Genomic DNA, 13,487 nt, shown 5'->3' with positions numbered 1-13,487 from the left:
TCTTAAATAAAGTTACAGAATAGAGATTGATGTTCTAGTGAAGTGAGGCAAGAAGGGAAAGGTCTCTTGTATATGTATTAGGAGGTATTAAAATGGCCACTGTGGTGGTAGACGCCTTTAGTCTCAGCCTTAGAAGGTATAGGTGGGCAGATCTCTAATTTGAGGCCAGCTAGGTCTACAGAGCAAGTTCCAGTATAGCTAGAGCTACACACAGAGAAACCTTGTCTTGAAGCCTCCCTTCCCCCCCCAATATAAAAAAATATTAAAATGAGAAAATATTAGAAGATTTGACTTTTATTTTACTTATTAGATATTGGTAGATACTGTCTGGGCCCTGTCTTACCTTACGGATGCTGGCAATGAACAGATACAGATGGTAATAGACTCCGGAATAGTTCCTCATTTGGTTCCTCTACTCAGCCACCAAGAAGTTAAAGTTCAGGTAAGTTTGTTTTAACTCAGTTGGGTTTTTCTCAACACTAATTGCTTTAAGCATGATATTCAGTGACTAACAGTTTCAAATTTTTAAAGCATATTGTTCACCGAATAATGTAATGTGCCTTTGATGGGAAAAAAGTGGAGAAAATGAGATTGAGTGTTGCAGTTCATTCAGAACCTTCCTTACCCTGCCAGACAGGGAGACTCCACTGTGAAGAACTGATTTCTAATCATAGATTTAGTGTAGCGCCTTGCGTGGCATCTGAAGCCATTCTTGTTTGCTTTTTCTACTCCTTTCCCTCCATTCATTTTCACTCATCTAACAAGGGTAGTTAACACTGACTTGCTGATTCTGAGACAAAGGATTTGAACTGATAGTGTGCAGGTTAAGGTTTCTCTCTCTATTCTTTTTGGTTTTTTGAGACAGCCTTGGCTGTCCTGGACTCGCTTTGTAGATCAGGCTGGCCTCGAACTCACAGCGATCCGCCTGCCTCTGCCTCTGCCTCCCGAGTGCTGGGATTAAAGGCGTGCGCCACCACGCCCGGCTCTGTATTATTTTTTAAGTCCTTTCACATACTCTTTATCTCAGTGAGCGTCCATCTAAAAAGCAATATATATATATATATAATTAGCTCAGATATACAGCACTTGCCTCACTTGTACGAAGTTCAGCCTCTAATACAACACGCACACACATGCATGCACACATGATAGTTAAACTGTAGTGTAAGCCTTCCTTACCTATTTTAGGGAAATAATGAGTTTTAATCTTGTAATGGCCTACAGTCTGCAGAGCAATTACATAAGGAAAGCTGTTAGCCTAAGTTACTTTTTCTTGTCCTTTGCTGGACATGAGAATCAACCATGAAACTTAAAGGAGAAAAAAAAATTAAGTTCCCTTCCTTATCCCCTAGTGATTAAAGCTATTAAATTTTCTACAAATTTAAGCTAGCTCTTTAATAATACTAGTGTGTGGTCCAACAATGGAGATAAATTTAAAATTTAAAACGTGCTTGAGTAAAGTGCAAACATGAGGACCCGAGCTGAGATCCTCAGCACCCACATAAGAGCTAATGTGGCACTTTGTACCTGTGGCAAGCAATAGAGGAAAACATCTAACACTGCTTTCTCAAGCTCATGCACATGCATATACAGACTAAATAAAAATACAAATGGTTTCTTTTCTTAAATTATTACTTAGATAAAAAATAAAAAGGAACAGCCAGGTGGTGGTGGCCCACACCTTTAATCCCACCACATAGAGGCAGAGGCAGGTGGATCTCTGAATTTGAGGCCAGCCTGGTCTACAAAGTGAGTTCTAAGACAGCCAGAGCTACACAAAAAAACTGTTTCAGAACAACAGCAACCAAACAACGAAACAGCTAATTCAGAAAGATTTCACCAAGCTTTTCTTTTTTCTTTTTTTTAAACATTTATTTATTTATTATGTATATAGATCTTGTAATAGATGGTTATGAGCCACCATGTGGTTGCTGGGAATTGAACTCATGACCTTTGGAAGAGCAATCAGTGCTCTTAACCTCTGAGCCATTCCTCCAACCCCACCACCAAGTTTTTCTTAGTGTGATTTATTGTAAATATCTTTGTTACATGTTCTTAAATTTGCATCTTTTTATATATGTATGTGGTGTACACATACATGTATGGACAGCCAGTATGCATCCATAAGAAGCCAATGGAGACGTTGAGTGTACTATCTATATTCCCACTGTACCAGGATCACAGTGGACACATGAACTTAACTGGCTCCTTAACGAGGTTTCTGGTTGATTTAGCAAGAACTCTATCTACAGAGCCATCACCCAACCCCAAATTTACATCTGATAAGTTTGTTGTTTTTTATTTTTGTTGTGGTTTGTTTTTGTTTTTTATTTACCCTGGGCCTAGTAGCACAGTCCCATGATCCCAGCACGGTAGTAGGAAGATCACACAGCTAGCCTGAGCTACACGAAACTGTGTACACACACGCGCGCGCACGCACACACACACACACACACACACACACACACACACATACTGTGTGTGTCTTTCTCTGTCTGTCTCTCTGTCTCTGTCTCTCTTTCTCTCTCTCTCTCTCTCTAACAGAGTATATGGCTTGAGAGCATAGCGCTTGGAGTTTTAGCTAGTCCTCAGAGAAAGTTAATCTTTTATATACTTTATCAGTAACTAACATTTTCAAGCTTCTCAACTTTGATGTCATGTAGACTTCATCTATATCCTTACTCCCCCTACATTTAGACATAATTATAATCTCATGTAACATTGTTTTATTTATCCTACATCTTCAAAAATTAAGACTTAAAAAGCAGGCCTGGGGAGATGACTTAGCAGCTAACTGCTAACTGCTATTCCAGAGGACTCATATTTGTTTCTAAGCACTCACGTGACAGCTTTCAGTGTTTGTAACTCCCATTCCAGAGCATACAACACCTTCTTTGGCCTCGTGTGGTACACAGACCAACATACAGGCAAAACACCCATACACATTTTTTTAAAAAATAGATAAAATTTTTTCAATTTTCCAAGGAAGACATACAAATGGTCAATGAGCACCTGAAAAAGATGCTTAGAAACTTTAGTCAGTAAGGAAATGTGAGTTGAATTGGAAAATCACTCACATTCATAATGACTAAAGTTGAAATGACAACAATATAGACAAGGATAACATTGCTTATGGCAGAAAATACTGAGTATAGTGTTGCCTAGTATTTCTACAGTTTTGTGCATCTGAGATTATGGATATGCATTTATACACACAGAAATTTGAATACAAATGCACGTAGCAGTCTTATTTATTAATAGTCCCAAAATGGAAGCAAACTGTAACCACACAGCTGATTATTATTTTGGCAACAAAAAGGAATGTGTACCACTAAGTGCCCATGCCATGTTTATATGAAATGTGCAGAATATACAGATTAATAGATATATTAAAGATGGTGGTTGCCAGGACCTGGGACGGAGGACAATGTTGATGACAGCTAGTAAATACTAAATTGTCTACTTTTGAAAGAATAAATTTGTTTAAACAACTGAGTCATTTATCTTACAAGAAGAAAAATTAACAGCAAATAAAAATTTATTTTTTATTTCCTTTATGGTAATAATTACTGTCTGGAATTGTCCTTTTATTGATACCAATTCTCTTGAAGTATCTTAAGCTACACAAGGCCTGGAATTTATATATTTCATATTTCCACTATTGTCCCTAGATCAGTACTTGAAATCGAGTAGGTGCTTAAAAAGGATAGGTTAGTTGTAGTTAAAGAACTGCATGAGGAAATGAATCTGTTTCAAGTCACCTGACACTGATTCACAAGAGTACTTAACATCAAGCATGTCATGGAATCTTCTGTTTCAGACTGCTGCACTGCGAGCTGTGGGCAACATTGTCACTGGGACTGATGAGCAAACACAAGTAGTTTTAAACTGTGATGCTCTTTCACACTTCCCAGCACTCCTCACTCATCCCAAAGAGAAGATTAATAAAGTAAGTATTGTTTTTGTTTGTGGAATTAGGTTCTAAGGAATGTTTTGATTCAAACCCAGAGCCTTTGACATGCTAAGTATATGCTCCACTAGGGAGCTGCACCATCACCAGCATATTGCTTTTTTAGCTCTCTTGGAAATGATGAAATAGAGATACTTGGGTGTTGAATGTTGCTGTGAGTGGAAATTTTTTATACATATAGTAGTTCTCTTAGTTTAATGTTTCATTGATACTTAATAGTGTGAGTGTGTTCATGCATGTGTGTGTGTGTGCGGTGGCTATGAAAGGGGGCACTGAATGGTGTTGCTGAAATTGGAGTGCATCTGAGGCTGTTGTAGAAATGACGTGGGTTGTTGGTTACAACATTGCCAATGATTATAACCCAAAAATAGCTCACCTAAGTAGCCCAGCACCCTAAAATCTCTAACAGGCTCATTAAATGTCCTGTGATCTGATCCAAGAGTCTAGTGTATGATGGTGTTTATAATGCTAATTAGTAAACTGGTAAATATAAGTTTGGTTAAATTCTAGTAATATCCTCCATTGGATGTCAAATTTTTTTTATTACTAACACAGGTTTTCGTATTGCATTTATTATCTTTGAAACTTGTGAAACACTTGTGACCACTGTCATCCTAGCAATAATTTAGCATCCTTGAGGTGTTAAGGGCAGCATCCAAAAGTCTTTAAAGTATACTATCCAACAACTGGTTCCACATTTAGCTCTTGAGAGAACTGGTTCAATGACTTTTATAAATAAGGACACTAAAATAACCCACTTGCATTTTTTATGTCTTCATTGTCGTGGCTAATTAAGATTTATCTACTGGGATAGGATTGTTAAGGTAGACAAAAAGAGTAGAATAAAGCACATTATTTGAGAAAAGGGTGTTGAATCTCATTTGCAGTAGTTTTAGGATTTGTATTTTTATTTGTTCAACTGTGCTTCTTTTGAGTTATACTGCTTCCAAACAGCATTGCCTGTAAAATTATTTAGAAGGGTTAGCTCACTGTGACTTGAATTAGAAACCAGTAGTGATTTGTCCAAAGAAAATGCAGAAAGGTAGTACTAATGTGTAACTAAACTAAACTAAACTATACTAAATGTGTAGTGTAAACTAAAATGCAATATGGAGGACTAGGCATGATAGCACACAGCTTTAATTTGAGCTCTTAGGAGACAGAAGCAGGTGGATCTCCAGGAGGTTTAGGTCAGCCAGGCCTACACTTTTAATCAAATAAATACTATTTTTTAAATACAGAAAGGGAGTAGTAGAATTGAAATTTCTAAGATTTTTTATTACAGACATCATTAAGTAATAAAATAGTTGAAACACTGGCTGTTGGATAGTTTTTCATTGCTTAGATGTGGGCTTACTTTTTTCTTTTTCTTTTTTATTTACTTATTTATAATTTATTCTTGTTACATCTCAGTGGTTATCCCAGCCCTTGTATCCTCCCATTCTTCCCTCCCTCCCATTTTGTTTTATTTTTTTCTTAAATACTGAAAGCATCTTGTTTCACAGGAAGCAGTGTGGTTCCTCTCCAACATCACTGCAGGAAATCAGCAGCAAGTTCAGGCAGTAATTGATGCCAATCTTGTACCGATGATAATACACCTTTTGGATAAGGTAAGAAAATATGTATCAAAGTAAATACTTTTCGGGCTGGAGAGGTGGCTCAGGGGATAAGAGCACTGGCTGTTCTCCCAGAGGTCCTGAGTTCAATCCCAGCAACCACATGGTGGCTTACAACCAACCATCTATAATGAGTTCTGGTGTTCTCTTCTGGCCTGCAGGCATACATGTAGGCAAACATTATACATACATAATAAATAAATAAATCTTAAAAAAAAAAAAAAAAATAAATACTTTTCTGTTTAATAAGACACTACACCATGGCATGAATACTACAAAAAAGGTGACTGATACTAAAACTTTTGAACCCAACAATATTATATAGTACAAATGTTTCTTTTTGAAAACTTCTGTCCCTTCTTTGTCTTTACTCTTCCTAGAGAGCCATTGCTTTGAAATTAACTTAAAACAAGTAGCATCATTATTGATAATAAATGCTGTCATACTATCCTAAGCATTTTCTAAATCCTACCTCTTTTAATATGACAAGCTGAACTAGCAAGATGACTCAGTAGGTAAAGGTAACTGCCAGTGAGCCTAGGGACCTGAGTTTTATCCCTGAAACCCAGATGAAGGGAGGAAAGAGCCTCTTCACAGAATCTCCTCACAGAATAGTGTCCAACACAGGGGTTATCCCCATTTGACAGATGAAACTATTGCATGAGCAAATCACTTGCCTAAAATCCAGTGGCCAGTGAGTGTGCTATTGTGCCATGTTATTCCTTATGCTCATTAAGATTTGGAGAAAAGACTATTTTGTTTTCAGATAGTCATTGACTGTTGCTTAGATTCCTTATTTTATTAGAGTGGCAAAATGGGGCTGGAGAGGCATCAACTGCTCTTCCAGAGGTCCTGAGTTCAATTCCCAGCAACTACACGGTGGCTCACAACCATCTATTAATGTGATCTGATACCCTCTTCTGCCTTGCAGGTGTACATGTAGGCAGAGCACTGGATACATAATAAATTTTTTTTTTAAAAGTGGCGAAGTGGTGACTTACTAATTCTCCCATTCTTGTGTATTAGCCACAGTTCTTCAGGTTTTTGTTTTTTGTTTTTTGTTTTTTTTTTTAATTAAAATACAATTACATCACTTTCCCTCTTTCCTCCCTCCTACCCACTATGTCCTCTCCAATTCCTCCCATGGCCCCTACACCATCACACATTGATGATCTCTTTCTTTAATTATTATTATTACATGTATAAATATTTAAATTCAGCATGCTAAATACATTTTTGTTGTTTATGTATACACAATTTCAAGGCTGACCATTTTGCATCGAATAACTAATTCAGAAGGATATCCTTGGGATAGGCTAATTTTCTGTAGTTCTTTTGTCTGTGGATGGGACACTGTGAGATGTTAACTTTTGGCATTAATATAACTTGATATCAGTATTATTTAGGTTGTATTCAGGCTGCCATAGTATCATGGTATCATGGGCATTAGCTTCCCTGTTATTTCTAGGAGACACAATCTCACAACAGAATTTCTGGGTCTTCTGGCTCTTGCGTGATGGTCCTTGAACCTTAGGTGCAGGAGTTGTGTTGTAGATGTATCTGTTGGCGTTAGATACTTTATAATCTATTGATTTCTGCATTGTGGCCAATTGTGGTTTTCTGTGATACACTTCATATGCTGTGAAGAAAAGTTTCTTTGAAGAGGAGTGAGAGCTACACTTAACCTGTGGGTATAAGGATAGATTTTAGAATGTAATTGGGATTTTGCTAGTCTAGTAAAGAGGCAGTAGTCCGAGGCAGCTGACTAGGTTTCTAGTACCAAGCAGATTTCCCTCCTGTTAGCAGGCCTTAAGGCCCAGTGAGGTAGCTATTGGTTACTGTGGGCATGAGTACCATTATTGTACATTTAGGGATATTTAACCATGTTGGGGGTTATTGTGGTTCATAGGTATCACATGGCTGGATAGGACTGTTTGTTGCTTCCCTCCCTTGGCAGCTTTCATGCTTTCTAGTACTATGGAAACGAAACCACAGGAAGGAGGCTTTTAGGCTAGATCTGCCTTGAGTCTTCATAGTCTTGTGTCCCAATGTGTGAGGTGTCATCAGAAATGAAACTTAACTTTCAACTACTGAGAGGTACAAAAGCAATAGCCTATATTGTTTGTGGAGTCTCTTGAATTCCTCTGACCAACCACTCAAATGAAGGTTTCTCATGCCAGGTTTTTTGTTGTAGTCCATGGCTCTAGCCAAGTCCCTTTATAGTTTCCTGGTTAGTTCGTGTTGCATACTCACATCTGAGGATGTAGAGTTAGGAACTGCAGATGAGAGAGAACATAAAGCTTTCGTCTTTCTGAGTCTGGTTTACCTCACTCAATATAATATTTCCTACTTCCATCCATTTACCTGGAAATTTCATGATTTCATTTTTTCTTTGCAGCTGAATAGAATTCCATTGTGTATATGTACCAGGTTTTCATTATCTGTTCATCTGTTGAAGGGCAGTTAGGCTGTTACCATTTCCTCACTATTGTAAATAGGGCATCAGTGAACATTGTTAAACAAGTATATATGGAGTGGGATGTCAAGTCCTTTGGGAATATGCCAACAAGTGTTACAGCTGGACAATATGGTAGATTTACTTTTAGCTTTTGTTAGAGTTATCCCTGCATACTATTTCCAGAGTGGCTACACAAGTTTGCATTTCTACCAACAACAAATGAGGGCTCTTCTTCCCCCACATCCTTAATAGCATTTGTTGTCAGTTGTTTTGTTGCTCTTAACCATTCTGACTGGGTGAGACGAAATCTTAAAGTTGCTTTATCTTGCATTTCCCTAATTGCTAAATATGACGGATGTACTTCTTAGCCATTTTCTTCTATTGAGAACTCTGTTCAGAGCCCTACCCTTTTTTAATTGGGACATTTCTAGACCCAGGTTTTTTGGTTCGTTTTGTTCTTTGCTGGATTCTGGATATTAATCCTCAGTCAGCTGTATTGCTGGCAAAGATTCTCTCCCACTCTGTGGGTTTCTTTGCTTGATTATTTCCTTTGCTTTACAGAAGCTTTCTAGTTTATGAGACACCACTTGTCAATTGTTGACCTTAATTCCTGAGCAAATGGAATACTATTCATAAATTCCTGCCCTACACCTAGATCCTGTAGGGTACTGCCTATATTTTCTTCTAGCAGTGTTAGCATTTGAGGTTGCAAATGGAAAGCTGTGAACCACTTGAAGCTAATTTTTGTGCAGTTCTGAGTGCATTCTGTTGCATGTAGATATCCTAGCACCATGGTTAAAAAAAAGCTCCTTTTTTCCAGAGAAAATTTTTTAGCATAATACTAGATGTCTATAATTATGTGTGCTCATATATATTTTGGTTTTTCAAGACAGGGTTTCTCTGTGTAGCCCAAGCTGCCCTGGACTTGCTTTGCCAGGCTGGCTTCAACAAGCTCACAGCAATCTGCTTTCCTCTGCCTCCCTGAGTGCTGGGATTAAAGGTGTGCAACACGATGCTCAGCTGGGTTTTCTCTTTCATTCCATTGATCTACATATCTGTTTTTGTGATGGCTCCATATTGTTTTTTTTTTTTTAACTATAGCTCTATAATACATCTCAAAAGTCAAGAATGGCCATCTTCCAAATAATATTCTTTTAGCTCTGGGTTGCTTTGGCTGTCTGGCATCTGTGTTCCATATGAAATTTAAGAGTTTTTTCCTCCCTAGTTCTGTGAAGAATGTTCTGAATATTTTTATTGGGATGGTATTGAATCTGTAAATTATTTTGGGTAGGATGGTCATTTTCACAGTATTCAACCAGTCTATGAATATGGAATGTCTTTCCAGTTTCTAGTGTCTTTCTCAATTTCTTTTTTTTTCCCCCAGAGATTTGGGGGAAATTTTTTTTTTTGTAGAGGTCTTCCACCTGAAACTTTACTGTCTTTGATGCTATTGTAAGTGGGACGGAGTCCATGATCTCTTTCTCAGCATGCTTGTTAGTGGTAGATAGAAAGGCTACAGATTTTTCTAAGTTGGTTTTGTATCCTGCCACTTTGCAGATACTATTTCTAGAAATTTCCTGATATAATTTTGGGAATCTCTTCTGTATAAGCTCGTCTAAAAATATAGAAATTTTATTTCTATTCCTATTGTATATCTTTAATTTTCTACTTTTGCCTAATTGGCTCAGCGAGTGCTTCAAGCACCATATTGAAAGGATGGAGGTAGGGGATAATAGACAGGTAGCCCTGTTTTCATTCCTTATTTTAATAGGATGGCTTTAAAATTTTTCTCCATTTAGAGTAATGTTGACTATGGTTTTGTCTTAGACAGTCTTTCTTAGGTTGAAGTATGTTCCCTCCAGTTCTGCTCTCTCTGGGACTTTAATCATCAAAGCGTGTTGGATATTGTCAAAGGCTTTTTTCTGCATATGGTGGATGGTCTTGATGGTTGCCTGTATTTGGTTTGCTAGTTTTTTATTGAGGATTTTTTTGACTCTGTATTAATCAGGGATACTGGTCTGTAATTCTCTTTTCTCTCTCTCTCTCTCTCTCTCTCTCTCTCTCTCTCTCTCTCTCTCTCTCTCTCTCACACACACACACACACACACACACACACACACACACTCTCACTCTCTCTCTGTGTGTGTGTGTGTCTGTGTGTCGGTCTGTCTTGTGTGTCTTTCTTTACTTGGGTTTGGTATTAGAGTAATCTTGTCTTCATAGAATGTTGTTGTGAGTCTGTTTAGGTTGTTGACTTCTTGGTTTAATTCTGGTGTTTTAGTTGAGCCTAGAAGTTCATCAATTTCTTTTAGGTTTCAGCTTAATAGAGTACAGGTTTTTAAAACATTCCCTTATAATATTGTGAATTTCTTTAGTGTCTTTTGTAATATTTCTGTGCTCGTTTCTAATTCTATTCATTTGGGTTATCTCTTTTGGTTGGTTGGGCTAAGGGTCTGTCTGTCAATGTTTTTGTTTTTTTGTCAGCTTTTTGCTTATTTTGTTGTTAGTTCATTTTGTTTTTCAAGACAGGGTTTCTCGGAGCCTTAGCTATCCTGGAACTCCTTCTGTAGATCTGGCTGCTCTCAGAGTCATAGAGATCCTCCTGCCTCTGCACTGAGATTAGAGGAGTGTACTGCCACTGCCCAGCTTGAACCAGCTCTTATTCATTGATTTCTTGCATTGTTGTTTCATTAAATATTGTTTTGATTTTCAAAAATTATTTCTAGTTGTCTATTAAGTTGTGGTTTGGTTTGTTGTTATTGTTTGTCCAAATACTTGAGTTGCATCATTAAGCCATATATTTGTATTCTTTCTGATTTTTCAATGTAGAAACGTAGAGCTTTAGAGTTCTCTCATAGAGCTGCTTTTGGTTTTCTTGCTCGTTTGTTTTTCGAGACAGGGTTTCTCTGTGTAGCCCAGGCTGTCCTGAACTCACTTTGTAGGCCTCCTGAGTGCTGGGATTAAAGGTGTGCGTCACCTCCCCCGGCCATAGAGCTGCTTTTAATGTTTCCCAGAAGTTTTGTTGTGTTTTCATTTCGATCCAGGACTTTTTTTTCCTTCTTTAACCCATTCAGTGTTGAATTGTTTAGTCTCCATGTATTTATGCACTTACTAGAGATTTGTTTGTTGTAAACTGTAAATTTTATTTCATAATGTTCAAATATGATAACATGGTAGTATTTTGATTTTCCTGAATTTGTTAAGATCTGTTTGTGGTGTGGCTGTTATCTATTTTAGAGAGGCTTCCATGGGCTGCTGAGTAAAATGTATATTTATTGGTGTTTGAGTGGAATTTTGTAGAATCTCTTAGGTCCATTTGATGTATAGTGGCATTTTAAAAAAAAAAGATTTATTTATTTATTATTATGTATACAATGTTCCGTCTGCATGCCCACCTGCAGGCCAGAAGAGGGCATCAGATCACATTATAGGCCACTGTGAGCCACCGTGTGGTTGCTGGGAATTGAACTGAGGACCTCTGGAAGAGTAGTCAGTGCTCTTAACCTCTGAGCCATCTCTCCAGCCCCTGCACAGTCATTTAATTCTGAAGTCTTTTTTTTTTTTTTTTTTTTTTAATCTAGATGTCAGATATTAGAGAAAGTGGGAAAAAATAATACTAGAAAATACTTACAAATAATATTGGGTTGATGTTAATCTGTTTCTTTTATTCCAGGAGTATGATTTCTGTGGTGCACATATGTTTACAATACTAATGTCATCTTGGTTAGTTGTTTCCTTGATTACAATGAAAATGTCCTCTTTGTCTCTTCTGATTAGTTTTAGTTTGAAATCTATTTTGTCACGATATTAGGATGGCTGTACCTACTTGCTTCCAAAAACCGTTTGCTTGGAATGCCGTTTTCCATTCTTTCATTTTAGGGTAGTACCTCTCTTTAGAGTTGAGTTTTTTGGTAGATAAATTATGATAAATTTTGGGTTTGGTTCCATTTGGATAGCCTATTGATTCAATACTTGGGACTTAATATTTAAATACATTATTAAAGATGTGTGTTGATTATAGTCATTTTATTATTTTTCTGCTTTTGTAATCTTAGTAATGTTTTGTACTTTATTAATTATAGTTTCATTTGTTGTCCTAGAGTCTCTTCCTTATGTGTATTCCTCTCTTCAGTTTGAAGCGCTGCTTCCAGTATTCTCTTTAGGGTTGTTGTTGTACATGAATTATTTTTTTAAGACTTTTATATAATCAAAAGCTTTTTCTTTATTCTTCATCTATGGCAGATTATTTGTTGGGTATGATTAGTCTAGCTAGGTTGGCAGTCATGTATGTACTTAGTAATACATTGTTCCAGGCTCTTTGTTCAAAGTTTGCAATAAGAAATTTGTTATTATTTTTGGTGGATTTTCCTTTAAATATAATTCAGTGTGTGTGTGTGTGTGTGTGTTTCTCTTGCAGCTTTCAATACTTTTTCTTTATTCTCTATATTTAGTGTTTTAACTATGATAGGCCATGAGGAGTTTGTTTTCTAGTCTGTGTTCCCTGTATCTTTGGGTATGTCTTTCCTGAGTTTGGGGATACTGGGGGGATTCTTATCCCTCCTCTGTAAACGTAATTTGAAGATTCGACCTTTGTATAGTGTTCTACATTTCTTGCATATTTCTTTCCTGTGCTTTAATTTTTTTTTTTTTTAAGATTCTTTGTTTTGTCTAATTCCTCTACTTTATCTTTAAGTATTGATATTCTATCTTCTACTTGATTCATTCTTCTTGTAAGGCTTTTCCCAGAGTTTTCGGCTTGGTTTTTGAGGTTTTCAATTTCATCTTCATTTCAACTTGAGTTCTGCTTAATGTTTTCCTCTCTTTTAGTGAATTATGATTTCAATTTTGAATTGTCTTCCTCATTTCTTTCAGACATGTGTTTGTATTTTCTTGGACACTATTCAGGTGGTTAATGTTATCCTCTTGAAATATTTCAGTGAAGTATTTGTTCTTGCCTTCCTTTATACTCTGTGTCCTGGGCTGAAGAGGTGATTCAGAGATTAAGAGCACTGGCTGCTCTTCCAATGGACCTGAGTTCAATTCCCAGCAACCACATGGTGGCTCACAGCCATCTATAATGGGATCTGGTGCCCTCTTCTGGCATGCAGGACTACATGTAGGCAGAATATTGTAAACATAATAAATAAATCTTTTTTTTTTTTTAATTAAAAATAATATTTAAAAACACTGTGTCCTGGTGTTTGTCTAAGTAATTCTCACCATAGAACATTTTACAGGACTAGTGAGTTTGATGGGGCACATACTGTTCTTGTGATACAACCTGGGTGTATGGACTTCTTTTAGTGGTTGTGTGCCTGAGATGGGGGCCTGGCCTGCCTTAGATTGGGTCAGTGCAGGAGCTATGTGACTAGTACTAAGCCTGGTAAAGCTGCTACATGAGCTGTTAGATTGGACCAGACAAAGATGTCTGGATCTAGGCTTG

The 13,487-nt window shown here is 37.1% G+C and overlaps 1 protein-coding gene and 1 non-coding gene across 2 annotated transcripts in view; both read left to right on the top strand.

The window, feature by feature from the left end:
• Kpna4 (karyopherin subunit alpha 4) overlaps nucleotides 1-13,487 on the top strand; it is a 59,490-nt gene that overhangs the window by 34,512 nt on the left and 11,491 nt on the right. Inside the window, exons 11-13 of the mRNA XM_051157292.1 lie at nucleotides 311-442; nucleotides 3,821-3,949; nucleotides 5,476-5,580. Of these exons, the coding sequence (XP_051013249.1) occupies nucleotides 311-442; nucleotides 3,821-3,949; nucleotides 5,476-5,580 (366 nt within the window). The remainder of the gene's footprint in view (nucleotides 1-310; nucleotides 443-3,820; nucleotides 3,950-5,475; nucleotides 5,581-13,487) is intronic.
• On the top strand, nucleotides 4,083-4,409 carry LOC127199709 (small Cajal body-specific RNA 7). The gene has a single exon (XR_007831978.1). It is a non-coding gene; the product is annotated as a small Cajal body-specific RNA 7 (non-coding RNA).

This window comes from Acomys russatus, chromosome 15, assembly GCF_903995435.1.
Source record: "Acomys russatus chromosome 15, mAcoRus1.1, whole genome shotgun sequence".
Taxonomy (NCBI): Eukaryota; Metazoa; Chordata; class Mammalia; order Rodentia; family Muridae; genus Acomys; species Acomys russatus.
This window is presented reverse-complemented; position numbering and strand designations above follow the sequence as displayed.